Raw genomic sequence first — 27,551 nt, 5'->3', positions numbered from 1 at the left:
TTACCGCCACATCTGCCCAAGAATCGGGGCAGGCGCAGAACAGAATTCTCAGGCGGGAGTTTACAAGCCCCGCCGAGCTAAGTTATAAAATACCGGCCTTTAGCTTGGGAGGTTAAAAAGGTAGAAATCTGAAACAGCACCCAACTCATCTCAAATCTGCACACTTTTATTTTTAATGGAGGTGGGATGGCGGGCGCTTAGGGAGGCCAATCCATGTTTCGTAAGTGTGCTGGTGATTTAAAGGTGATTTTATTTTTGACCTGGCCTGGGGCTACCCATCAGGTGAAAGGAGGCGAAGAGGGCCGAATCCATTTGGTAAATGCTCCTAAAGCATTGCTTGCGGACCAGGAGAGGAAGTGATTTCCCCCAGGCCCAACAAACTTGCCAGCAAATATCACCACCACTCAAGCCCAGCCCCCATGATCTGTCTGCTCCCTTCTCCCATTCCTGTGATTAGAAATACTCCCCCCAAAAAAATTTTTGGCTCTCGCCCGCACCACCACTGCTCACCCTGCACCCCCCTGTCATCCCTCCACTCTCTCCCAGCCCTCGCTAGAATCTCTACAGTGCAGAAGGAGGTCATTTGGCCCATTGAGTCTGCACCGACCACAATTCCACCCAGGTCCTATCCCCATAACTCTATACAGGCAGTCACCCAAGGCCAGAATTGAACCCAGGTCTCTGGCACTGTGAGGCAGCAATGCTAATTACTGTACTGCCCCATACATCTACTGTCTTTGGCCACACATTTGAGCTGTCGGATTTCCTGCTCAATAGGTAGCCTGCCTGTCAGTCAGGTGGGAAACCTCCAAAAAGAGATATCCTGAGGTCAAAGAAGGCAGAATATAAATGCAAGTTTTTTTTTAAACCGCGGAGAGAGAACACTGAGAGATCAGTGAGGGAAGGGGGTGAGTCAGGGTGGATTACAGCCCAAAATTGTTTAACTCAGTGTTGAACCTGGAAGGGTATAAAGTGCCTCATCAAAAGGTGAACACCGGAACTTTCCAGCCATTCACACTGGCGGGATCTTCCGATCCCACTGATGGTGCATACCCGCTGTGACATTCCTGGCAGTGAGGGGAGCATTCTTTCAGGAAACCCCACCGACAACAGTGGGACCAGAGAATCCCGCTGCCAGCCAATGGCTGCTTCCACTGCTGCCGCGAAACATGTGGCGAGTTGCGCAGAAAGCGTGTTGTTCATCAAGCTTAAGTTGAACGCCACTGCCTCTGTCCTCAGTCCCTTTCCCCACCCACTGTTTGTTCAAAACCTCGTACACCCATTCATTCCTTTGAATAGACAAAGACGGCCCTGATATGGCGTTTAAATAAATTTCCTTTATTGAACAAAACTTAAAATTAAGTCATTACAAAAGCAAAAAGAAAAGACAAAAGCTACAGAGAGAGAGAGACTAATTCCTTCTACCAGTCCTGTGCTATCAAAATAGAACTCCAAAACAAAGCTGAACTGGAGCGCAAACACAGAGCTGAACCTACAATATGTGTCATTAGTTATCTCTGTTATTGAGATGGATTTGCACGTGCTGTCCCTAGCTTGGAGAACACAATAAGAAGTCTCACAACACCAGGTTAAAGTCCAGCCAATTTATTTGATAGTAAACTCACAAGCTTTCGGGGTTTGGCCCTTCGTCAGGTGAATGGAGAGTGAATAGAGAACTCTCCATTCACCTGACGGAGGGGCAAACCCCGAAAGCTTGTGAGTTTACTATCAAATAAATTGGCTGGACTTTAACCTGGTGTTGTGAGACTTCTTATTGTGTTTATCACAGTCCAACGCCGGCATCTCCACATCCTAACTTGGAGAAACAGGCCTCGCAAATGTTGTTTATGAAAAATTTTGTTTGGCTTATAAAAAGCCTGTGTTGCTGGCATTGTACTTTTCAAAAATGCAGTCAATTTTCTAGCGAACCCAGCATGCCTTCTGAGTTTTAAAATGTAGTCAAGTTAATTTTTTAAGCTTAGCAGAGTTAGCTGTGTAGACAGAAATACCTTAAAATGAAGTCTTTACATAAATGAAGCAAACCATACACAGGATCCCTCAACAATCCCTAACCTTTCCCCGTTCTGATAGAAGTTCATTGTATGGTTAACTCTGTTTCTCTCCTCACAGATGCTGCCAGACCAGCCGAGTGTCTCTGGCACTTTCTGTTCTTATTTCGAACTCTTCTCACTGTCAAGGAGCATGGAGGAGTCTGGCCCCAATGTGGCTGGAGGGACGGCACAGTGATTGCTCCTTCCCCAGCGTCTGCCCCATCTCTTTGTCATGATGCAGACCCTAATGTACCACCACTGTAGCCCCCATGCCTGTGGCAGCCTTTATTTGGACAAATCACCAATGTCCCTGCCAGCCCGGTGAGGATGTAACAACAGTCTTTGGCAAACAGACCAAAAATGTCTCCAAAAACACTCCAGAGTTCTTACAGAGACTTTCCAATAGGAAATATTCTGAAAGTGTATCCTACTAGCTGACCCTTTAAATAAGGTTCTTCCTGGGCCCATCTTGTTGTTTCATACATCAATTCTCAGGAGTGAACAGTACAAGTGTTGCCATGTCCTGTCAGGCCTAAGTTTAGAATCCTGATGTCATATCATTAAGACCATAACGTATAGGAGTAGAATTAGGCCATTCAGCCCATCAAGTCTGCTCCACCATTCAATCATGGCTGATAAGTTTCTCAACCCCATTTTCCCACCTTTTCCACGTTACCTTTGATCCCTTTACCAATCAAGAACCTATCTATCTCTGTCTTAAGTACACTCAATGACCTGGCCTCCATAGCCTTCTGTGGCAATGAATTCCATAGATTCACCACCCTCTGGATGAAGAAATTCCTCCTCATCTCGGTTCTACAGGTTCGTCCCTTTACTCTGAAGCTGTGCCCTCGGACCCTAGTTTCTCCTACCAATAGAGATATCTTCTCCATGTCCACTCTATCCAAGCCTTTCAGTATTCTGCAAGTTTTAATGAGATCCCCTTCCCATCCTTCAAAACTTCATTGAGTACAGACCCCAAACCTTCAAATGCTCCTCATAGTCGAGGTTTTCATTTCTGCGATCATTCTTGTGTACCTCTTCTCCAAGGCCAGCACATCCTTTTTAGGTGTGGGACCCAAAATTGAAGTAATTAAAGTTTATTTATTAGTCACAAGTAAGGTTTACATTAACACTGCAATGAAGTTACTGTGAAATTTCGCGAGTCATCACACTCTTGGCACCTGTTCAGGTCAATGCACCTAACCAGCGCACCCTTCAGACAACAGGAGGAAACTGGAGCACCCAGAGGAAACCCTCGCAGGCACAGGGAGAAAATGCAAACTCCACACAGACAGTGACCAAAGCTGGGAATCGAATCCGGGTCCCTGGTACTATGAGGCAGCAGTGCTAACCACTGTGCCACCCACAATATTGCTCACAATATTCCGAACATGGCCTGACCAGACCCTCAGCCTTGTATTCCAGTCCTCTCAAAATGAATATCAATGAATTGGATTGTGTGATAACAGGATGGTGCTAATTCAGGCTGGTCAGTTACGCGCAGGGAGTGGCTACATGTGGCCATGTAATTGGAGAACACCACATGACGTAATCTGCTTCTGCACAAGCCATGCAAGCCAACATACTAAATGATTCAAACTTCACCCCTATAGTAACCCGAACATCCATAACAGAGCGTGGAAACCTATGGCACAGAGTTCTGTAAACTTCACACCTGCACTTCCTTGCTAAAACGTTTCACCTTGTGCTTAAAATACTTCACTGCCACTCATAGCTGTTGCATATTGCAGCTCAAATTGCACCTGAAACTAGTTGCATAGTGGTGAATCACCATTTCACACAAGTGAAGTAGGTTGAGAACCAAGGATCTCACTCCAGCTTCCTCCGGGTGCTAAGGAGCTGAATATTTTGAACTGCTAGTGGGAGTGCTAACCTTCACGGCCTGAATTGTGTGAAAAGGTTGCCCTCCCAATCGTGGGAGTCGAGGTACTAAGAGCATGGTGTCGTGGCAAGCGATCAATGACTGACTGACAGCCCAATGTGAGAGTTTCATCCTTAACAAGCTGCTGTCATCACCACCCTGCAATATCGATCAGAGCATTAGATCTGCTATTGCCGTTGTTCTTCAATAACCTGACTATGCTGCATTAGTGGCATTAAATAGATAGAGAGGATGCCCAAAAGCAATATCTACAAACCTGCAGTATAAGTGAAATTGGGACCAAGATCAAAAGAACAATAAAGAACAAAGAGCACACAAACTGGCTCTCCAAGCCTGTGTCGATCACATTGTCCTATCGAGACCAATCACTTGAATCCTTCTATTCCCCATCTGTTCATGTGTCTATCCAGATAAGTCGTAAATGTCACTAATGTATCTGCCTCAACCACCTCAACTGGCAGTGCATTCCAGACCCTCACCACCCTCTGTGTAAAGAATTTCCCCTGCACATCTCTACTGAACCTTCAGCCCCCCCTTACCTTGACTTGGATAGTCAGAAACTTTTTCCTGGATAGTCAGAAGCTTTTTCCCAGGGTGGAAGAGTCAATTACTAGAGGACGTATGTTAAAGGCATTGTACGAGGCACACTTTTTACACAGAGACTGGTGGGTGCCTGGAACTCACTACTGGGGGAGGTAGTGGCAGCAGATACGATGATGACTTTCAAGGGGCGTCTGGACAAATATATAAATAGGATGGGAATGGAAGGATATGGTTTCCGGAAAGGTTGGGGCTTTTAGTTCAGTCGGACAGCGTGGTTGGTGCAGGCTTGGAGGACTGAAGGGCCTGTTCCTGTGCTGTAATTTTCTTTGTTCTTTGTGCCCCCTTGTGATCGTCATTTCTGCCCTGGGAAAAAGCTTCCAACTGTTCACCCTACCTATATCTCTCATAATTTTATAAACTTCTGTCAGGCCACCCCTCAGCCGCCGTCTTTCCAGCAAGAACAATCCCAGTTTATTCAAAGGTCCAGTTGTGGACAGAAGTCGTTCGTATACCTGATGACAGATTCCCAAAAAATACATTTTCGATGGGGAGTCACATAATGGGGAGGTGAAGTATTGTAAAGGCACATTAAGCAACCTTCAATTTTAACTCCAACACTTGGGAACACAGGGGCACTGATAAGCCACTATGGCATCATATCTGCCAAGTTGGTTTGAATGAGCATGAAACTGCGAGATCAGACTGCCAAGCGTCTGCCACACAAGGTAACTCACCGCTTTCCACAGAAATGGTCATCAGGAAAGATGTACAATTGCCAACTAATGGTCATCATCCAGTTTTACACTGCTGTACAAGATGAGAATTATTTCTCCGATGGAAAACTATGCCCTGGGTTCTGGGAACATTCCATGTAAATCGATGCCCTGATGAAATCGACATTCTATCACATGCTCATGAGCTGGCACAGTGGCTCAGTGGTTATCATTGCTGCCTCACAGTGCCAGGGACCTGGGTTCAATTCTGGCCTCGGGTGTCTAACTGTGTGGAGTTTGTACATTCTCTCTGTGTCTATATGGATTTGCTCCGGGTGTTCTGTCTTCCTCCCACACTCCAAAGATGTGCGGGTTAGGTTGGCCCTCACTAAATTGTCCCTTTTACAGTTGGGGGATCAGCAGGGTGAGTACGTGAGGTTACGGGGATAGGGCTTGGGTGGGATTGTTGTCCGTGCAGGCTCAATGGGCTGAATGGCCCCCTTCTGCACTGTAGAGGTTTTATGATTCTCACAGTGCCAATAATTTAAGAATGAAGGGAAGGTTGGAATAAGGTCGAACATAAAATAAGATCATATGAAGTTTAGAGAATAATGAAAATCGAACCGTGGGCGTGGGGCGGGCGGAGGGGGGGGTGCGTTGGAAGAGAAACATTTCTGTTGTATCTGTAGAAAACATGTTCTTAAGGAATAAGTTCAGCCTTGTAAGAATAATCGCAACTATTGGACACTGAAGGGAATGTTTCTGGTTGACCTTAAATAGCTTTTCATTGCAATTAATTATGTAAGACTGCAGTAGCCAGAAGAAACTGCGTGAAGACTGTCAGCACATTGCACAGAAAGAAGTTAATAATGAAATATTATTACGAGATAGAGGCAACTGAATATTCATAGGTAACTGTCCCTCATTCAAGATACCTGAATGCATTTTTAAAGGAAAAGACAATGGGCATCACTACTGACATTTACCATTCAAGGATCGGGTTCGATTCCTAGCCTTGGGTCACTGTCCGTGTGGAATCTGCACATTTCCCCCACGCCTGAAAAAGCTTCCTCCGGATCTCCGGTTTGCTCCCACAGTCCAGAAGACATGCTGGTTAGGTGCGTTGGCCATGCTAAATTCTCCCTCAGTGTACCCGAACAGGCGCCACAGTGTGGCGACTAGGGGATTTTCACAGTAACTTCATTGCAGTGTTAATGTAAACCTACTAGTGAGACTAATAAATTAAATAAAAACACCTGAATGTACTGTTAGGGAACTGAAGGCCAATGGATGTCAATACTGACATTTACCATTCTGCATTGGAAATAATTTGGAAGACTGAAAAATAGCAAAACTGTGACTTCCAGAAAATGTAGACATGAAAACTCCAGAGTTGTAGGCTTGGGTGTGACAGTAGAATGTGCTAGAAATACACAGACAATCAGCAAGTGTCTGAAAAGGTCAACAATTTAGTTAATTTGAGAAGTCAGTCGATGTTGACCTATCATTTATCATTTCTGTTGCTGACTAACATGCCATGGGGGTATCTGATTCCCTCCACTTGGCAGGAACATGGTAGAATGAATCTCTTCCCCCTCTCAAAGAGCAATGATTTTAGTTCCTTGTAGCTGAGGTATCTGCCTTTCAGGAGAAGGTCTTAATCCTCAAACTAATTGGAGTCTTGACATTTGAGTAGGATCTCGAAGTAATTGTAACATTCCCCTTGCCTGATCGAACACCACTTTTGCTCAGAACAGTAAAGTGTACCTGCATAACGAAGAGAAACATTAGACTGAAGGACCGGAGTAAGCCGTTCAGGCCTTTGATCCTGCTCCACCATTCAGGAAGATCATTGTTGATCTGGTTGTGGTCTCTACTCCTTTGCCATCTAGCCCCTATCATCCTAGCCTCCCTTATCTATCAAAAATCTGTCTAACTCTATTTTGATTAAATTTAGTGACCCAGGGTGAGATTTTCTGGCCACATTCGCCCCAAGACTGGAAAATCCTGCCTGAGTCAATGGACCTTTGCATGGTCCTGTCCGGCCATTGCGATTCCTGCGGCTGATGGAATGGGAAAATCCTGCCCCCAGCCTCCACTGCATTATAGGAAAGAGAATTCCATATACCAGCAACCATTAGAGAGAGATAATTTCTTCTCATCTCTGTATTAAACAGTAGACCTCTTATTCTTAAACTGTGCCTCCTGGTTCTAGTCTCATGTAGAAGTGGAAACATCCATCCGATATCCACCCTATCAAATCCTCTCAGGGACTTACAAACGTTTCATTAAAATCACCTCTCGTTTTCCTAAACTTCTAATGGTTGAGAAATGTAAAAGTCATGATTGAATGACGGAGCAGACTCAAAGGCCAAATTCTGCTCCAATATCTTATGGTTTGAAGTCCAATCTGTTTGACTGAAGAACCATTCTTTATGGGACTCTGGGGAAATGCCTGAGCCACACAAGGCAAATCCGGGCTTCAACAATCCCAGCATTCTGCACATCACAACCTCCCACTTTCTACCCAGGGACACCTGCTGGGCAGTGCACCCCCCCCACCCCCACCACCACTGCTCCAACTCCATAGCCTCAGTATCTGACTATCACCTGTTTGTCTCCCATCCATTCAATCTGCAGAAAGGTCAAAGTACAGAACTGAAATATGTAAGCTGGATGAAACAGATTCAATAAGTATTGCACTACGTGGCAATCTTGCCAACTAGCAAAGAGTTTGGCTCTGATTTTATATGAGGGGGTTTGGAAAGGAATGGTCCTCATCGTCCCAAACAGCCAGTGCAGCTGGAGAACCTGGTCATGGAAGCCTGGTTGATCTAATCGGCAGAGCCATATTTACCCAAACATTCCCAGCATCTCACCCCAATGCTTGGTCAGATTCATCTTCAAATCGGAGCAGAGGGGGAAATTTGATGGTGTGATCAGCACGGTGGCACAGTGGTTAGCACTGCTGCCACACAGTGCCAGGGGCCTGGGTTCGATTCCGGCCTTGGGTCACTGCCTATGCGGAGTTTGCACATTCTCTGTGTGGGTTTCCTCCGGGTGCTCCAGTTTCTTCCCATTGATGCAGGTTAGGTCAACTGGCTGGGCTAAATTGCCCCTTAGTGTCAGTGGGACGAGCAGGGTAAGTATGTGGAGTTATGGAAATATGGCCTGGGTGAGACTGTGGTCAGTGCAGACTCGATGGGCCGAATGGCCTCCTTCTGCACTGTAGGGATTCTATGATACTGTGAGTCTGTAGCTGGGAATCTGCAGGAACAGAACTGAGGAGGTCAGTGGGAGACAATCAAGTTTGTGATGGTGGGGGAGGTGCTTCCTGCATGTTGGGAGGGATGACGTGAATGGTTACTGCAGTTACTTGGGGGGTCTAGGGGCTGTATTTTACCCTATTTCAGTTATATAAGAATGTCATCGAATTATATAAAAACTATCAAGAACAAAAAAAAATAAACTTCATATTCATTCAAACTATTCACCAGTGATGGCTTCTTATTGGCTCAGTATTCAGAATTGTCCCTTGATGCCCTGCAGCAGATACTTAACAGCAGGACAACTTGTTCTGCAGATTTCCTGGCAGATAGCCTCTCTGGTCAGGTGGGAAAGCCTCTAGTGCAAGGCTACAGACAAGAAGCAAGTAAGGGTGGAGGCATTGCAGTTAGGGCAAGGGGGTCTCAAGTTAGGGCTTGCGGGGGTGGGTTGGGAGGGAGAAATTATAGGAAAAAGTCAGCGGATAAGGAGCAGATGGTCAGGGTGAGATGACGGTGGGATGAAGGTACGTATATGTTCGGTGGAAGATGGTGGTCAAGGAAGTCGCATGGTCAGGTGTAATAAGTCCTTGGAGGCAGAAGTCCCTTCACCAATATCCCTTTATTTACAAGTCTGACAACAGCATAGAGAGTGCTTTCTGTTAGCAGTCTACATTAGGAGTCCCAGAGGAACTGACACGCCTCGTTAAATATAAAGCCCATTGGCCCATCAATTTAGCTCTTAATTAGGGAGTTCATATTTGAACAGGCCCGTCTCAATTGCCTGATTAAAGTCGTTACATCAGGGGAAAGATTAATGTAGAAAGGAGGGAGGTCAAGGGTCTGGGGTCAGCACCATATGTTTCTTCAGAAGGAACTCTTCAAAATGCAGCTAATTAAAATACAACAAAACTTAGTCCAACTTATAAATCAAAGAAAGGATTTAATAAAGAAATATCATTACTCCAAACCTGGGGCCTCACCCTGGGCCGCACTAAGCTCTTCACAATTCTACATAGTTCTTTATTTCTCGTGAATCAGCTGACTATTACATCACTCTGTAATTGGTTCCATGGTTTACTGGGTCAGCTGACCCTTACATCTTGCTACCACTGATTACATTACTTCCAATATAAGGTTGTCACCAGTTACATTTTAACATCATAGACGTGGACGCAGGCAAACTTGTTGGGCCTACAGGGGAAGCATTCCAGTTGCTGCTGACACACAAGCTGTACTGTAAAAGCATTTCCCTTACTGAATCAGCTCTACTCATCTTACTTTACCTGCTGAAGTGCATTCAAAATAGAAAACTTTTAAAAATGGAGGTAACACCACTTTCTTAAAAGAGGCCGAATGGTCTCCTTCTGCACTATAGGGATTCTAAGTCCCCTACTGGACACTTCATCCTATCTACATTAAAATGGGAGCTGGACAAGTTGAAGATGGGTTCAGATCATGATTGGAATTCTTAAGTTCTCACCCAAGCCAAATCCACTGTTTGGGGAGGGTTACAATGACACCACTATCTCTAGCAAAGGCAGCATTCAACTGTCCCAGAGAATTTCATATCATAATTTTGTAAAAGAAAAACATAGTGGAAGTTGTGCTCTGATGGAACAATTCTGAAAAATCACATTCCAAAGTCAAAGGTGAGCTTCAAATTTATTTAGTCCTGATAAATGCTTGAAGGGTGCTTGCTTCATAGAATCACAGAATCCTACAGCGCAGAAGACGGCAATCAGACCTTCGGGTCTTCATCAACCACAATCCCACCCAGGCCCTATCCCCATTACCCCATGTATTTACACTAGCTGGTTCCCCCGATACTAAGGGGCAATTTAGCATGGCCTATCCACCTAACCCAGGCATCTTTCGACTTCATGTGTGCAACATGGGGCTGAAATTTACATGGAGCGCTCATCACCACCGATTTATTCTAAACTGTGAACTTTAAAGGTTCCGTTGTTTAAATGCTACTTTAACAAGCCTGGGGAGAAGGTAAGTGGATAGGATGGGTCCACAGGGGATGACGTTGGGGGTGGGGGTTGTAGTTTGGTACAGAGGACTACAGAGTAGTCAAGGGCGGGGACAGGGTCAGAAGGTTGCAGGAGCAGTCAGGTGGCCCAGGTATGTGGAGGAGTAATTGGGAGTGTGTGGGATGGGGAGAGTAGGCAGGAGATTGGAGGGGTAGTTGGGTGATTAGGGGATAGGAAATAGTATTGGGGTAGGGTGGGTATTAGCTGGGCAGATGGGGGTTCCCAAGCACAGGGTAATTGCTCAAACTAAGTTGAAAATCCCCTTCAATTACCTTACTGACTATTGCCGAAGCTGATGTGTTCCCCAGGTCCTCAGCTCCCTTTTCCATTTGCTGTCAATAAAAATCAATCACTTTCACTTTTGTTGTGGGGCTTATTCATAGCAATCTGTATCAGATAGTAGTTGGCACTGTGAATCATGTGTGAAATTATTTCATCATCTCGCTTGTTCCGTTCCCTATGTCGGTTGATAATTTGTATGTAGAATTCAGTAATGATCCAATCTCACATCAAATATAATTAACAGTGTCAATAACGATGGCAATCCTTTAGGGATTTCAAGGAGAAAGATAGGTTAATGACTCAGGTGTAGCCATTGACTAGGACTTTGTAATGAAGCAGATTTATTTGAGGCATCAATTTAACTCTTCTTTCAATCAATAATTGACATGATGCCTATTTCCAGCATTTTCTGGTTTTATTTCTGATTTTCTGCGTCCATGATTTACTTTATACTTTTACTTCATGAGCACCATTTTAATTCAAGAATACATTACTAATTCTTTAAAACCCTCTTCCATTTTTCTTTGATTTTAATTCATTATCAGCCATTGAATCGATGCAAAGATTTTTTTTTTAGATGGTATACTGCTATCAACCCATCGCAGCCCTACATACTTTTTTTAAAGTTTCTCTGTTTACTTTTGCACCTCTCCCTTTTAGACCATAAGAAATAAAAGCAAAAGGAGGCCATTCAGCCCATCGAGTCTGCACTGACTCTCTGACAGAGTATTTTACCCAGGTCCTCTCCCCCACTCTCTTCCTGTAACCCCATACATTTACCATGGCTAATCCATCTAACCTATACATCTTGGGACATTAAGTCGCCGTTTAGCATTGCCAATCCAGGGATAGCACAGTGACACAGCGGTCAGCACTGCTGCTTCACATCGCCAGGGAACCGGGTTTGATTCCTGGCTTGGGTCACTGTCTGTGCGGAATGTGTATGTTCTCCCTGTGCCTGCGTGGGTTTCTTCTGAGTGCTCCGGTTTCCTGCCACAGTCTGAAAAATGTGATGGTTTTGCTAAATTCTCCCTCAGTATACCCGAACTGGCGCTGGAGTGTGTCGACTAGGGGATTGTCATGGTAACTTCATTGCAGTGTTAACGTAAGCCTACTTGTGACACTAACAAATAAACTTTAAGAGAATATGACCCCCCCCCCCACCCTCGCCTACACAGAGACCATCAGTGTATACCTGGTGGTTTCCCCATGTGATGGAGAGGCCATCCATTGCCAGTGAAATACCACCAGAAGCAGAAAGAGACGTTTAATTTGCAATAATAACATTGCAGTGTTTGCCTAAGCCTACTTGTGACAATAATAATTAATAATAAATAACCTGCACAACTTTGAACTGTGGGAGGAAACCCACGCAGACACGGGGAGACTATGCAGACCCTGCACAGACAGTCACCCAAGGCTGGTATTGAACCCACGTCCCTGATGCTGTGCAACTGTGCTGTCCCATTGGAATTATGACCGATTTGATGTGATAATCCTCAGTGCAGCTTTCCAGTCTTATCTCTATAACACTTGATTCCCTTCCTGATTTTGATTATATTTTTGATAATGTACTCAATCACTTCATGTAAAGCCCCATCCTTGTTAACACGTTATGGTGCATGTTGTTATGATAAAGGTACTGTCAAAGGCGCTATTATGAGGACAGTGGTTGTCTGGTGATGAGTAATGAGGCTGCAATTCAATGGAGGAGTTTGAATGATATATTACAAAAAACACAAGTGACATTGAGTGCTTTAACAACGTTGCCTGATTAAATTATAGCCCTATGTTTGTTTTTGCTTTATATAAGCTATAATGGCCCATCTTCCAATCTCCAGATTGTCAGCATACAGAAATATGATGCAAGGTGTGTGTTGGAACGTGGAGGTTCCAATGCGCTGACTCCATGGAAACTGCCTGGGAAGTTTGAGGGGCAATTCCTTACTCCCCAGGATTCTCCACAAGAGCCCCTGACTCCGTGATAGAGTCAGGAGGTGGGATTTTCTGGCCGTGCTCACCCCAAGATTGGAAAATCCTACTCAAAGTGATCCATGTCCCGTCTGCTAGGGTGGCACAGTGGCACATTGTTGCTTCACAGCACCAGGTACCCAGGTTCAATTCCTGGCTCGGGTCACTGTCTGTGTGAAGTTTACACGTTCTCCTCATGTCTGCATGAGTTTCCTCCGGTTTCCTCCCACAGACTGAAAGACGTGCTGGTTAGGTGCATTGGCCCAAACAGGCATTGGACTGTGGTGACTAGGGGAATTTCACAGTAACTTCATTGCAGTGTTAGTGTAAACCTTACTTGTGACTAATAAATATACTTTAAACTTTACAATTCTTGTGGCGGGTGGGACAGGAACAATTCTGCCCAGAGACTTTGAACAATTTCCCAGTACTTATCTGAATGGTTACCCAGGACATATTAGACAACAAATCCTAGTCTAACACTTGGGTCACTACACATTTGAGCCCCAATCATCCACATTTAGCCCCACAACTCCCCCTGTGTATCCTTCCACCCCCAACTACACTTCTGACTGCTTTCTCTCCCGATCAGTCCCTGACCTTCCAACTCAACCCAACCCAGTTGACCCTTTTGATCCACCCCCAATTACACCTGAATTAACCTGACTAACCACTAACCCGTAGAATCAGACAACAGACCACTGCCCATCTGTCACCACCATCCCTCGGGGCCATTTCTGGCTGTCTCACACTACCGGAATACGCCTCCAACCCAACATGACAAGAACCCCCCACCCGCCCCCCAATAACCTCTCCTGACCCAACAACCCCCAATCCACCAACTCCTTACCAACCTCACCTATCTTACCCTCCTGCCACCCTACCAATCTGTCAACCCACACATCACCCATCTGTCACCCTCCCCACATGTCCCTCTGCCTGTTTACCACCTCACCCAGCTGTCACCCCACCAATTAATTCCCCCACCCTATCGACGTAGATAGAAACACAGAAACAGGAGTAGTCCATTCAGCCCCTCGAGCTTGCACGACCATTCAACTTGCTCATAACTGATCACCTACCTCAATATAATTTTCCCCTGCCATCCCTTGCTGTCATTCATCTCTAGAAATCCATCGATCTATGTTTTGAACATTTTCAATGACTGAGCTTCCACAGCCCTCTGAGAAAATGAATTCCAAAGATTCACCACACTTTGAGTGAACAAATTCCTCATCACCTCAGTTCTAAGTGGCCTGTACCTTATTCCGTGAGAATGTCCACTGGTTCTCAAACTGCCCATTCCACCCAACTCCCCGCCACCCTCCCACACCAGGGGAAACATCCTTTCTGCAATTACAAGGTTTAGCCTCTTAAGAATTTTGCAAGTTTCAATGAGGTCGCCTCTCATTCTTCTAACGTCTCAGGACTACCCGTTTATCTCACTCACCCACCTACCCGTTCCCTCATCACCCATTCACTAACATTCACATTGGACATGTAACCTTAACTTACGGCAGCAAACGCCATTAAAAGGGGGAGTGCATTGATTCTCTTGCCTGCGCTGGGGGACTTCCTGTGCCTCATGGGTTTGGGGTCTGGCCTGTGTAAGTAGATAGTCTGAGCAGCATTGGAGACAGCTGCTGGGTAGATTTGGGCCAATGTTTTCAATAATAAACACATCAAATCACCAAAATGAAAGTGGTGCTGATGACAGACAAGGTGCTGAATTGCACAAACTGACGCAGCGAGAGGCAGAGTTGAGAATCACCATGTTTCATTCTCACTAAGAATGCAGCTTAAGTTTTGGCTGACAGCTGGCAAGAGCTTTGTGGAGGGCCTTAGAATGTACAGGATGGAAATAATTGATCCCAAAAGGGATTTATTACCTTCGAAAATATTTGTTTGATCTCTTAAAAACATTTTGCAACTGCCTCACCATCTTGTCTTTGATCTTTTCTGCTCACCCTTCCAATCTTGATTCTTTTCTGGCCCTGCATGCATGACGGAAATCCACTGGATTGAATTTGAAGTGCCGAACGAGTGTGAAAACAGGAGAGAATCGCGCCGTGTTTTTGGGTGGGCTCCCTGTTGCAATCGTAAGGCACTTCGTGGAAAAAGGACCCAAATACGATTCTCGCCAGTAGGGGGAGTGACGGAGCCTAATCCTGCCAGTGAAGCCAATTTTTAGTGGCGCCAATGCACAGGCACCACCCTCACCCTCCCTTTCCCCCCATGACATTGGGACCTGCTCTCCTTGTGCTGGTCTCCCCCCCACCCTCCCAATCCCCTGGATATTGTCACCCGACTCCTCCCTGCCGATCATTGCCCCTTCAGGGTTTCCCCCACCCTTCAATCATCACCCCTGCAGAGTTGCACCCACCCCACTCATAATCACCCCCTTGGTACAATCTATCCTCCCCCCCCCCCCCGCCCTCATTTCAACACAACATCCTGCTCTCCCTGTGCGGCTTTTGGTACAACCAAGGATCAAGAGAAGGTGCTGCTCATACATGGATACTGTACCACAGACATCTTCAGTGGTCGAGTGATATGCAAACTCATACCTGTCATGTTCTCCATGAGGAACTATATCTCACACACTTGGGGGAACATTGTGTCAGTGCCTCAGGTTACCTTTGCACTAAACTTTTTTGCCTGCAGATACTTCCAGGGCCCCACAAATGCATTAAGGATGTCTAAAACTCATGATCCTACATTACTGATGCCCTTTTCAGTAAAACTCACCATTGCATATAGCTCAGTGTCTTAAGTCACTCCCAAATGCCAGAGATATTTGAAGGTGTTTGGCACTTAGAGGGTTGGCTCCCCATGAGAGGGCTATCTCCTAAAGACAAGGCTAATGACATCCCTATTTCGGTCACCGAGTGCATTTGACAAGAGATACAGTGCTGCACATTCAGTCACAAGATCCTGACTAGAATAAACTAGTGGCTTCTTGAAGATGCATTGGAATGGTCAGATGTGGCTTGCCAATGCTCAACACACAGTGTGACTCATATCACTATTATTTACTGCACCCGATACAACTGAGTGCTGTGAAGGAGGATTACGTGGAGGAACTAGTCATCTCCTCAGATAAATCTGAAGACAGCAATGATTCAGACAAGCCACATGAAAATGGCATGACATTGCAGATAACCTCAGGAATAAGATTTAATGAGGAATGAAGTGAAGACAAGTTTTCATGATTGAAGTTCTCTTCGTGCTTCGATGCTGAGGATGCAATAGAACGTTTATTGTCAGCATGAACATATCAGCAAAGGCCAACAATCTCTCAATAATCTTGGAAGCAGCATAAGTCACTTTCAGCCCTAATGATGGAGTCATGCTTCAAAGACACTGTAGCCTGTCTGCTGTGGAATTGGGTAAACACTCCACCAGTACACCTCCTCAAACAACTACACAGAGTGCAGTCCTTTTATCTGTAGCATTACAAAGTCAGTGTGCATGGCAGCCTTCAAGTGGTTGAAATGCCATTGCATACATGGATGCCAGTGTCTCAACAACTTTGTAAGGTGGTGCTCAGAGAAAAACATATGTCAATGGTTAACCCTTGGCCATCTCAAGCTGGAGTAACATCCGAACAACAGCGCCTCTCTAAACGCCAGCTCCCACCGATGAATAATGCAGAGACCACGTCTCACTACTGAGACCCAAGATGCCTTTGGACATCAGGATGCAATGATCAATGTTACTGATCAGAATGATCTGAATATACAGTTTGCATTCTAAGGTGTGAGTTATGATTGCATTGACCTCACAGAGAGTGGTTCAGTACAGACATGTTTTGATTAGTTGCAAAAATTCATTAGCCTGAATTCATGGGAAGCCTGTAGGCCTACTTCCTACCTTGACTTGACTCTTGGGAGGGATGAGGCTCAGTCAGTATCAACACAGGAGTCAATGATAACTTCTCTTCATAGATTCTGTTGAGTGCTTAGGAGATGTGTCAATGCATCACTTCCATAGTATTACAGTCCTTGACATTGTCAATCTCACAAGGGCCAATCCTTTCTATCTACACAAAATCAATGGCTGGAATTTACTGTCACACCTGCCGAACACTCGAGAAGATCGTTCACGAGGCCAACGGAGAATACCATTCTGTGAGCCTCGCCCGGCCTGATTTCAAGGTGGATGTGCCAGTAAAATCAGGGCCAATGAGTTCACAGTCATGCAATGAATTCTATCAACAGATGAATTCTGTGAGGTGCTGTTAGGCAGCTGTTCAGAATCAAAACATGATCCTTACAGATGGCTTCATGAGGACGGGCACACACCTCTCACATTGCACATCCATTCCCCTCAAATAGACAATTCCAATGTCACCGAGTGAAACCAATGCCCGTTGACCAGCATCATGGAACTAAGGAATAATGTTCAGCTTTAAACGCATGAAGGGCCATGGTGCTTTGTGATGAATACTACTTTTCCCCAAAGCTCACAGTCAGAAAGTGAATATCATTTCAAAGTACACTAGCGAAAAAAGATTCCAACTTTAGTCTCAACAAATGCTTGTCATATTCACAACCCACAGACTTCAATGTGACAGTGTCAGGATAATCAACAATCTTGATGAGCAATTCTCATGAGGTCACATCATGTCTGCTTGAGATGTGAGGGTCGCAGTTGTATTCTCCTTCTGTCATTTTCATGTCTTTTCTCATGTGGTAGACGTAGAGCTAAAAGCAAATTGCTGTGCTGAGATTGAGAGCTCATAGAACTGAGGATGCGGATGGGAGATAATTGGAGGAGGTTAATTTGGACCTTAGGTGAACATGGAACCTTGCATCACGTTGATTAGCCACTGCATACCTCAGCCTGGGGAGGGGGATAAATGCAAACTAAGTTTACAATATTGAAGATTATATACAGTGAATGAACATGCAGGAGAGATTAAATAAATTGGGATTGTTCTCCCTGGAAAGATGGAGAATAAGCGGCGACCTAATACAAGTTTATAAAAAGTTCTGAGGGGTACAGATAGGGTGAACAGTTGGAAGATTTTTCCCAGGGTAGAAATGACAATTACAAAGGGCACAAGTTCAAGGTAAGGGGTTTTGGGGAGCGGGGGGTGGGAGGTTCAGTGGAGATGTGTAGGGGATGTTTTTTACAGAGGGGGTAGTGCCCTGGAATGCACTGTGAGGTGGTTGAGACATGTTAGTGACATTTAAGACTTAGCTGGATAGGCACATTAACAGGTGGGGAATACAGTGATACAGGCAGTTGGTTTAATAGGACAATTTGATTGGTGCAGGCTTCTGAATTTTCCTACCTCTACTTGTTCTGTTTGGGTGCAGCCACAACATCCGCAGCTGAGGTGTCTGCAGCCTGCCGACTGCTATACCCTGCTGTCTGGTGAGCTGAAAGGTGGAAAATGTGCCGATCTGCCACCCAATGGGAGTAACGCTGATTTTCCCATCCACTGCATTTTTAGAATGGAAGATTTCACCCCTTGTCTTCCTACTGGAACTCCTTTTCCAGTTCCCTGTCCGTTCTAAAGATCTTACAAGCTGGAATATTTAGCTCCCAGTCATGTCCAATTTGTAACCAGGGTGGTGGGGAGGAGGGGGTGGTTGGTGGACCATGCAAAGGTCCATTGTCATTGGGTGGGATTTTCCAGTTTTGAGGCAGGCATGGCTGGAAAATCCCACACCAGGTCTCTGTAATGGCCGGTTCCTCACCCCTTTTAAGCTTAACTTGTGCTTTGAACTCTCATGGGGTGTACATTTATACAGAACCCTAATCAGGGTGCTGTTTACACTCAGCCTTTAAGCTGTAATGGTGACTCATCATCCTTTGTTTTGTTGTTGCCGATGTTCTACTTATGTAATTTAGTATGTCCTTATTATTTCAACAAGCATGTTAATATTATTTACTACAATCGATTCCGCTCCTGGAGCATTTATCACTTTGTGCTCTGATCATAGAGTCTCTACAGCGCTGAAAGGGCCGTTTGGCCCATTGAGTTTGCACTTACTCTCTGACAGAGTATCTCACACAAGCCCACTCTCCTGTCCTATCCATGTAAACCCACACATTTACCATCCATCTAACCTACACATCTTGGGACTCTATGGGGCAATTTAGCATGGCTAATCCACCTAACCTGCACATCTTTAGAGTGTGGGAGGAAACCGGGCCACCTAGAGGAAACCCATGCAGACATGGGGAGAAGATGCAAACTCCACGCAGACTGTCCCTGAGGCCGGAAGTGAACCTGAGTCCTTAGAGCTATAAGGCTAAACACCGTGCCACCCAGTAACAGCATGAACCAGATCAGCATATTTCACTGAGCATGTCAATATACTGGGTGCAATCTTGCAAAACAAATTCTAGATGCCAAACGAGCGAGAAAATGGGAGAGGATGGTGCCAACCAACGTCATTGGCCTCCGGTCGCCCCGGAGAAGGATGGATATGTCCAGGAGCTGGAAACATGCAAAACATGTCATCAATATTTAAATCAGCTTCATGCCCTTTTCAGGTGCAAAGTCGATCGCACCGGCAAACCAGGGCTGGGAAGATGGCTTTTGTCATGAGACCAGTTCATGCCCAGCGTGATAGCCTCTAGCAATATCTTTCATCCCAGTTCATGGGCCCAATTGAAACTTCTGGTTAGGCAGGGACATGACTGAGCATCGCCCATCTGACACTGCCAGGTGGGCACTGCCAAGGGGATGGGACATGAGGAGGACGGAGTTGAGAGTGGGGTCTGAGGGGGCTGGGTCAAGGAGAGGTCATGAAGGGGGGGGCCATGAAGGGGGAGGTTCATAAAGGAGGACCCAATAGGATGGCTCCAATCTTTGTTGGGAAGTGGGATGGGTAAATATCCCTTTGCGGGGGGGGAGGGTGTGAACATTCCCTGATGTCCATGGGGGGAGGGAGGGAAGTCTTCAATTTCAATCTGAGATTGGCACCTGGTCTCTGTGAAGCTGGGCTTACTGGCGTGTTTGGATCCCACCCCCCTCATGGCCAATGCAAAATTCACCTCTCTCCCAAAGAATAAGTGTGGGAAAACACTGGTTTTCAGGCCAGAAATGACTCACCTTTTGGGAAAATTCCATCCTAAGCTAATAAGTCAATCCAATCCGACTGCAGTCGATGGTCCAAAGCTTAGCATTATTTCAGAATATTCTTCCTGTCAATCATACCAACATCTAAGAGCTCTAGGCAAGCTGCATACTGGGAGCTGTATAGCAATACCTTCATAAATTTCTAAAGCTGACAGTTATACATCTGGGATGCTGTGTATGTGCAAGGCTGAGACTTCTCAAATAAACACAGGCTCCAACAGGAGGTACTGTTATAGACATTTTGAGCACAGAATGGTGAACGAAAAGACAACCCAAAAACATTTGGAGAATTTTCATTACTTTATCTTTCCTATATTTTTATTTGTAAATGTTGCTCCTATTTGATTTAATGTCCTCATGTACACAGGAATTCTTTATTAGTAGCTTTCCAGCCCATGTCCTTGCATTAGGTTTTTATATTCCCTGCACAGTCACTTCTGATTAATTGGGCAGCAGGGTGGCACTGGTGTCGCATAGCTTCAGGGTCCTGGGTTCGATTCCCGGCTTGGGTCACTGCCTCTGTGGAGTTTGCATGTTCGCCCAGTGCCCGTATGGGTATCCTCTGGGTGCTCTGGTTTCCTCCCACAGTCCAAAGATGTGCAGGTTAGGTGCATTGGCTATGCTAAATTGACCTTTAGTGTCCCAGGATGCATAGGTTGGAGAGATTAGTGGGGTAAATATGTGGGGTTGCAGGAATAGAACCTAGGTGGGATCTTTGTTGGTGCAGTCTTGATGGGCTGAATGGCCTCCTTCTTCACTGTAGGGATTCTATGATTTCTGCTATGTAAGTGAGGTTTGAGCACACCAAACACAAAGGCAGTGTCTATAAAAAGTTGTAACACACAAGGTGTGATCTGAGAAAAGGACAAATCAGAGACCAAGGTACATGTAGTGTACAACACCTTTAAAATGAGTTTAATGTTAAAGATTTTTTATTAGTGTCACAAGTAGGTTTACATTAACACTGCAATGAAGAATCCCCTAGTCGCTACACTCCAGTGCCTGTTTGGGTACACTGAGGCAGAATTTAGCATGGCTAATGCAGGTCTTTTGGACTGTGGGAGGAAACTGAAGCACCCGGAGTAAACCCACACAGACACGCGGAGAACATGCAGACTCCACACAGGCAGTGACCCAAGCCGGGAATTGAACCCAGGTCCCTGGTGCTGCAAGGCAGCAGTGCTAACCACTGTGCCATCATGCCAACCCCACTTCTTTTTGAATTGTTCTTAATAGTTCTTTTTAATTTCCCTTATGTCTTTAATGCAACTTAATCTCCCATGACACTCGACAGGAGAATTATAAAGCAAAATATGACACTGGATCACATAAGGAGACGTTGATTAGGATTTTTCACGCATCCCCCGTGACGTGTTCCATGGTGATGGAGATGGCCCATCGTTGACTGATTTCTGGGATCCTCTGATCGGGAGATTCTGTTGCTAATAATGATCTTTCCTGTTCTGGGCATATCCCGCCACTGAGAAACCGGTGACGGTGAGGGTCCAAGTTCAGCAGCAACGGAATATCCCATTGAAAAATTCCACTCATTAGGCCAAATGACCAAAAGTTTGGTCAAAGATGTAAGTTCCGAGGGACGTTGAGAAGGAGGAAAATGAGCGAGAGAGAAATAAAAATTTAGCATAAGGTTATTCCAAACATGGAAACGAGAGGGCTGAAGACATGGTCACCAATAGTGGAGCAATTATAATTGGAAATCAACAAGAGGCCAGAATTATAGAAAGATGAGTGCCTTGGAGGCCTGTGGGACTGGAGAGCATTACAGAGGTAGAGTGGGGCAAGGCCATAGAAGGATTTGAAAACAAGAATGAGAATTTTAAAGTTAAGACTTTTCTTGAGCAGGAGCCAATGAAGGTCTGAAAATATAGGGATGATAGGCGATCAGAACATACTGCGAGTTAAGACAAGGACAGCAGCATTTTGACAATTGCTTACGTCAAACATGGAAAGCAAAAAGAAAAGATGCTCCTGCTAGCTTCCTCTGAGTACCTCTACTCTTATGAAGGTTATTAATCAAGTACAGAGGGCAACTGAGAAGGCTGTGATGTGACCTCTCAAAGAATTTGATTAGGTTAGTCAGGCATTACACCTCTCCATCCTCCTAAATTCATGCTGGCGCTCTTTGATCAACTTCTCTTCACCCAGTTGCGCAGTTACTCTGAGAAATTTTCCTGCCTTTTCCACTGGCTCGATCTTCCAGTCCCGCCAAAGGCAATCCCCTGTGGCGGCTTGACTGGCCGGCAAGCAACGCAAATGGCCATTCATTTTGGTGGGACCAGAAGATTCTGATGGCAGGAAATGGCAAGTCGCACGGTACACGCTGTGATGGGGTCGCGTCTGTCTTTGACAACCACATTTCAGTGACTTCTCTGTGACTAATGTTGAGCTGACATTATTGTTTCTCACTGTGCAAAAATTAGTATCTTACCAGAAAATACACTAGGGATCTTTGACAAGAAGCTTTTCACTGTGCGAATAGGAATCCCATTTTTCTCCTCTTGCATGCGTGCTATAACATCTTCCATCTGAAACAAGAGAGGAGAAAATATTGAATAAATACCTTATTTTTGCACACTGTACCTTTGCATGTACTTTTTAAAAAAGAGACTGAACCTTGCCAATTCTGCTCTTCGCAAGAACTAAAGGTCCAACGCTTTGTTATTCTTTAATTTGGGGAAAACCTTTTCAGTTCCATGGCACTTCATTTTGTATTTACATGAAAAGCTTCAATTCTTTAAGGAATTAGCAGCATGAATCATGAGTTTGTAAAGAAACTAATTATATATATATTCCAGGGGAAAAAAGACTGGTATTTAAGATTAAACAACATTTTCTGTTTGTGCCTGATTTAGAATTGCTTTAACAATAATAAAAACACTGGCTTCACAAAATGATTTTGGAAAACAGAGATTTCATCTCAGACGATATACTTTTATACTTCTATCTATGCAATCATTGTTTTTTTCAGCCTTGTCAAGGTTCTTTAATAATGTTTTGGGTATGGATTTGACGTAATTATCTCCCCTTGACATTCAACAGCATTTACCCATGGCAGAATTCCCCTACCATCAACGCCCTGGGGAGTTAGTATTGACCAAAATCTTAACTGGACTGACCATTTAAATACTGAAACTACAAGAACAGATCAGAGACTGGGAATTCTTTGGAGAATATCTCACCTTTTAGGTCCCCAAAACCTGTCCACCATTTACAATAGACAGTGTGATTGAATATTCTCCACTTGCCTGGATGAGTGCAACTTCAACAATGCTCAAGAAGTGCAACGCAATCCAGGACAAAGCAGCCCATTCTATGAGCATCCCATCTAACACCTTAACCATTCATTCTCTTCACCATCAACACAGTGTAGCAACGTGCACATCTACAAGATGCACTGCAGCACTTATCGAGTCTCCTTCAAGAGGACCTTCCAACCCGCAGCCTTTACCACCTAGAAGGAAAAGAGCATCAGAGGCGTGGGAACACCACCTCCACTTGTAAACTTCTCTCCAAGCCACACATCATCCTGGCTTGGAACTATATCCTATTCCTTTACTATCCCTTAATAGTAAAAATCTGGAAATCTGTCCCTCCCTGACAGCACTGTGGATATATCCATTCCATAATTATAAAGATAACTCATCAACACTTTTGTCAGGGCAAATAGTGAAGGGTAGTAAATACTGGCCTTGCCAGCAATACTCATATCCCACAAATGAGCGAAAAAAAGATGGTTTTCACGGTCAGGTTCCCCATTCCTGTAAGCCTCTGCTCAGGTACAAAATGAGCTGCAAGGGAAAACACTCAGAATCAGGACTTTTAGGGTCTTTTAATTGTTGGTATTACATCGCTGAGCTCCTTGCTTGACAACAATGGGTTTCTCCAGGTACAAGCCCAGGACTGTGTGACACTCCGTTCATTGCCTTTCTGTGCCTTCAGTGTGGCCCTTGCTACATTAAAGGCACAGTATGCTGTTCCGTTCTTCATTGTTTCTCAAGTCAGAGTCAGTTACTGCATGACTGCCAACCCATACTTTTGATTTGATTAGATTTATTATTGTCAGATGTGCTTGTATACAGTGAAGAATATTGTTTCTTGCGCACTATACAAAGCATACCGTTCATAGAGAAGGGAAGGAGAGAGTGCAGTATGTAGTGTTACAGTCATAGCTTGGGTGTAGAGAAGTTCAAGGTAGGTCCATTCAAAAGTCTGATGGCAGCAGGGAAGAAGCTGTTCTTGAGTTGGTTGGTACATGACCTCAGACTTTTGTATCTTTCTCCTGATGGGAGAAGGTGGAAGAGAGAATATCCGGAGTGCGTGAGGTTCTTAATGCTGGCTGCTTTTCCGAGGCAGCGGGGATTGTAGACAGAGTCAATGGATAGGAGGCTGGTTTACGTGATGGATTGGGCTACATTCATGACCTTTCATAGTTTCTTGCAGTCTTGGGCAGAACAGGAGCCATACCAAGCTGTGATACAACCAGAAAGAATGCTTTCTATGGTGCATCTGTAAAAGTTGGTGAGAGTCATAGCTGAGGCATTGGTGGGCTTTCTTAACTATAGTGTCGGCATGGGGGGAATCAGGACAAGTTGCTGGTGAACTGGACACCTAAAAACATGAAGCTGTCGACCATTTCTACTTTGTCCCCATTGATGTAGACAGGGGCATGTTCTCCACTACGCTTCCAGTCATTACTCCATTCACAACACAGCTTATCTTGAAAAAGGTGTAGGCAAGCTTTACACCATGCAAGATAGCTTTAAGTGGTTCGAGCAAGCTGTGATTTTGGGTCCCTAGCTGATGTGTCCAGCCAATGAACACCCTGGTCAGCATTGATTTAATGCAGCAAACAGTGACTAGGGAACGCAGAGTTGATGTGTTGTCTGCATTGCATTGAACAGGCACCGTTCCCGGTTCATCCCAGAGCCCACATTTGTTTTCTGAGGATGTCCTATTAGGCCCTATGATCATGCCATTTATATTCTTGAATGGTCTCTCCTCCAATTCCTCAGAACATCTTGACAGTTTTAACACCTGTATTTTTCATATTTTCTCATGTTTCCAAACAACTGCAATTCTGCTCGGCAATTAACAGATTAACCTCCTTGGGAGGATTACACATATCAAAATTAAAGGAACTATCAATTTTTCAACACAACGCAACATGATTCTATACCTTTCATAAACATGTAGAAACTCCTTCACCTCCTTTTCATAGCTACACCTTAAGCCTCAGATTTTTTTTAATTCATTTGTGGGACATTGGCATCGCTGGCTGGCCCACATTCATTGCCCACCCCTAGTTGCCCTTGTTCAGAAGGCAGCTGAGAGTCAACCGCATTGCTGTGACCAGGTAAGGACGGCAGATTTCCTTCCCTAAAGGACATTAGTGAACCAGATAGGTTTTTACGACAATTGATAACGGTTTCATGGTCATCAGTCGCTTCTTAATTCCAGATTTTTAATTATTGAGTTCAAATTCCACCAACTGCTGTTGCGAGATTCGAACCTGGATCCTCAGGACATTAGCCAAGTTTCTGTATCCAGCGATAATGCCACTAGGTCATCACCTCCCTGATTGAGATGGAAAAGTGACTTCTCCTGATTTTCAGCTGATGGCTTTGAATCCAGTAGCAGATACCTCCTGTTAATTTGAGAATTGAAACTATTTATACCACGAACCACAATGATGTCAACCAAGTGTGCAATCCACATTCACCAGGCACTGGCTGGCTTATGATCACACCTGTCCTAGAGGTAGCCAGGGGATTATCAGGAATGGAGGGTAAGCTGAGCTAATTCTTTAGGATAATCAAATTTTGAAGCAGCCTCAGGAAGAATAGGATCATAGAACATTTGGAGTGGCACAGTTGTTAGCACTGCTGCCTCACAGTGCCAGAGACCCCGGGTCAATTCTGGCCTCAGGTCACTGTCTGTGTGGAGTTTGCACACTCTCCCCATGTCTGCATGGGTTTCCTCCGGGTGCTCCACCTTCCTCGCACAGTCCAAAGATGTGCGGATTACATTGATTGGCCATGCTAAATTGACCTTAGTGTCAGGGGATTAGCAGGGTAAATATGTGGGGTTACAGGAATAAGGAGTGGGTGGGATTGTTGGCGGTGCAGACTCAATGGACCGAATGGCCTTCTTCTTCACTGGATTCTATGACCAAATCCACATTTATGATGAGTGGTGATAAAGGTCCCATCAGCCACTTTCAAGGAGGCTATTTAAAAATAACTTTGAGGGGCTTCTTCTCATTTTAGCATTTGGAAAAACCAAAATCTATTTTCCCTCCCTGTCCCTGAAGCTGATCTACAAATTTAAAGTGGTCCCTGCTGGCTGAGAGCATGAATCTTGCAGTTGGGTATCCATTGAGAGCAGGGAGTCAAAATTGGCCTCAGCTCCAAGGTGTCTGTAAAAAGTCTACCTGAGGCTGCCGGATTTTCGAAGACTGTGCTGTGACCATCTGTGGGTGGATGCATTCCGTTCAGAGTCAATGCTGTGTTTGCAAAGGGGAGTGCACCACGGGCAAGACCGTGTATAAAGGGAAAATTCAGCTTGAGTCGAAAAAATGGTGGCCTAGAAGTTGGCAATGTTGGCTAGATTGACGTTCCAAACAGTATTCAGCTTCTGCTCCGGCTCGTTTACTGAAGACTTCAGATTCCTGTTGATGTCTTCAGGCAGCTCACACGCCTTTTGCAGTCATCAGAATTTTGATTGGATCTATCGCACCATAGAATCCTACTGTGCAGAAGGCGGCCATTTGGCCCATCGAGCTTGCACTGACCACAATCCCACACAGGCCCTATCCTCACAACCCCATGCATTCACCCTAGCTAGTCCCCCGTCACTAAGTGGCAATTTAATAATTGCGGGGGATTAAATAATTTAATTTAAATTAAATTAATTTAACTTAACGGGCAATCCACCTAACCCACACATCCTTGGAGTGTGGGAAGGAACCGGAGCATCCAGAGGAAACCCATGCAGACATGGGGAGAATGTGCAAACTCCACACAGTCACCTGAGACTGGATTTGAACCCAGGTCCTGGATTTGAACCTGGGTCCCCGGTGCTGTGAGGCAGCAGTGCTAAAAACTGCCACCGTACGTGTTAAACTGATCTTTCTCTCCACCGTCCCTGTAATTGCAACCTTTCTTAACCCTATCCTTTCTTTCTCCCCTATGTATTTTGTGAACGATACGTTTAGTCTGTATAGTGCACAAGAAACAATACTTTTCACTATATCCCAATACGTGTGACAATAATAAACGAAATTAGCCAAAATCATTTTGAACTATTGAGGCAGGAGAGGCAGGGAAGGGGCGGCGGAGTGGGGAGGGGGCATGTAGTCGGGAATCACCAAAATAAGAAGGTGAATGATCGGGGAGGGAAAGAGATAATTAGGAAACAACAATTAGCTGGCAGGAAGGGACATCCAGGAGATGAGGTTAAGAAACGAGCAGATGGAGAGGGTGGGAGGTACTGACACCAGAAAAAAGTTGCAAAATTGAGGTGTGTGAGGAAGTGGAGAAGAATCTGATTTAATTGAAGAAATTTCTGAATTTCCAGGCCATAATTTAGATCCAGTGGTTGGAACAATATGGGAAATTTTTCACATCCACAGATGAACACGGTATTTGCTGGGTTAAAATGTTAG

The 27,551-nt window shown here is 44.9% G+C and overlaps 1 protein-coding gene across 2 annotated transcripts in view; it reads right to left on the bottom strand.

Annotated features, from left to right (window-relative positions):
* Positions 1 to 27,551, bottom strand: part of rgs7b (regulator of G protein signaling 7b) — a 382,811-nt gene that overhangs the window by 154,721 nt on the left and 200,539 nt on the right. For both annotated transcript variants that reach the window (XM_080199833.1, XM_080199832.1), the window contains exon 3: positions 22,317 to 22,413. In XM_080199833.1, coding sequence (XP_080055959.1) covers positions 22,317 to 22,413 — 97 coding nt within the window. The remainder of the gene's footprint in view (positions 1 to 22,316; positions 22,414 to 27,551) is intronic.

The sequence above is a fragment of the Carcharhinus amblyrhynchos genome, chromosome 12 (assembly GCF_965287045.1).
Source record: "Carcharhinus amblyrhynchos chromosome 12, sCarAmb.v2.hapA, whole genome shotgun sequence".
In the NCBI taxonomy this organism is placed as follows: Eukaryota; Metazoa; Chordata; class Chondrichthyes; order Carcharhiniformes; family Carcharhinidae; genus Carcharhinus; species Carcharhinus amblyrhynchos.
This window is presented reverse-complemented; position numbering and strand designations above follow the sequence as displayed.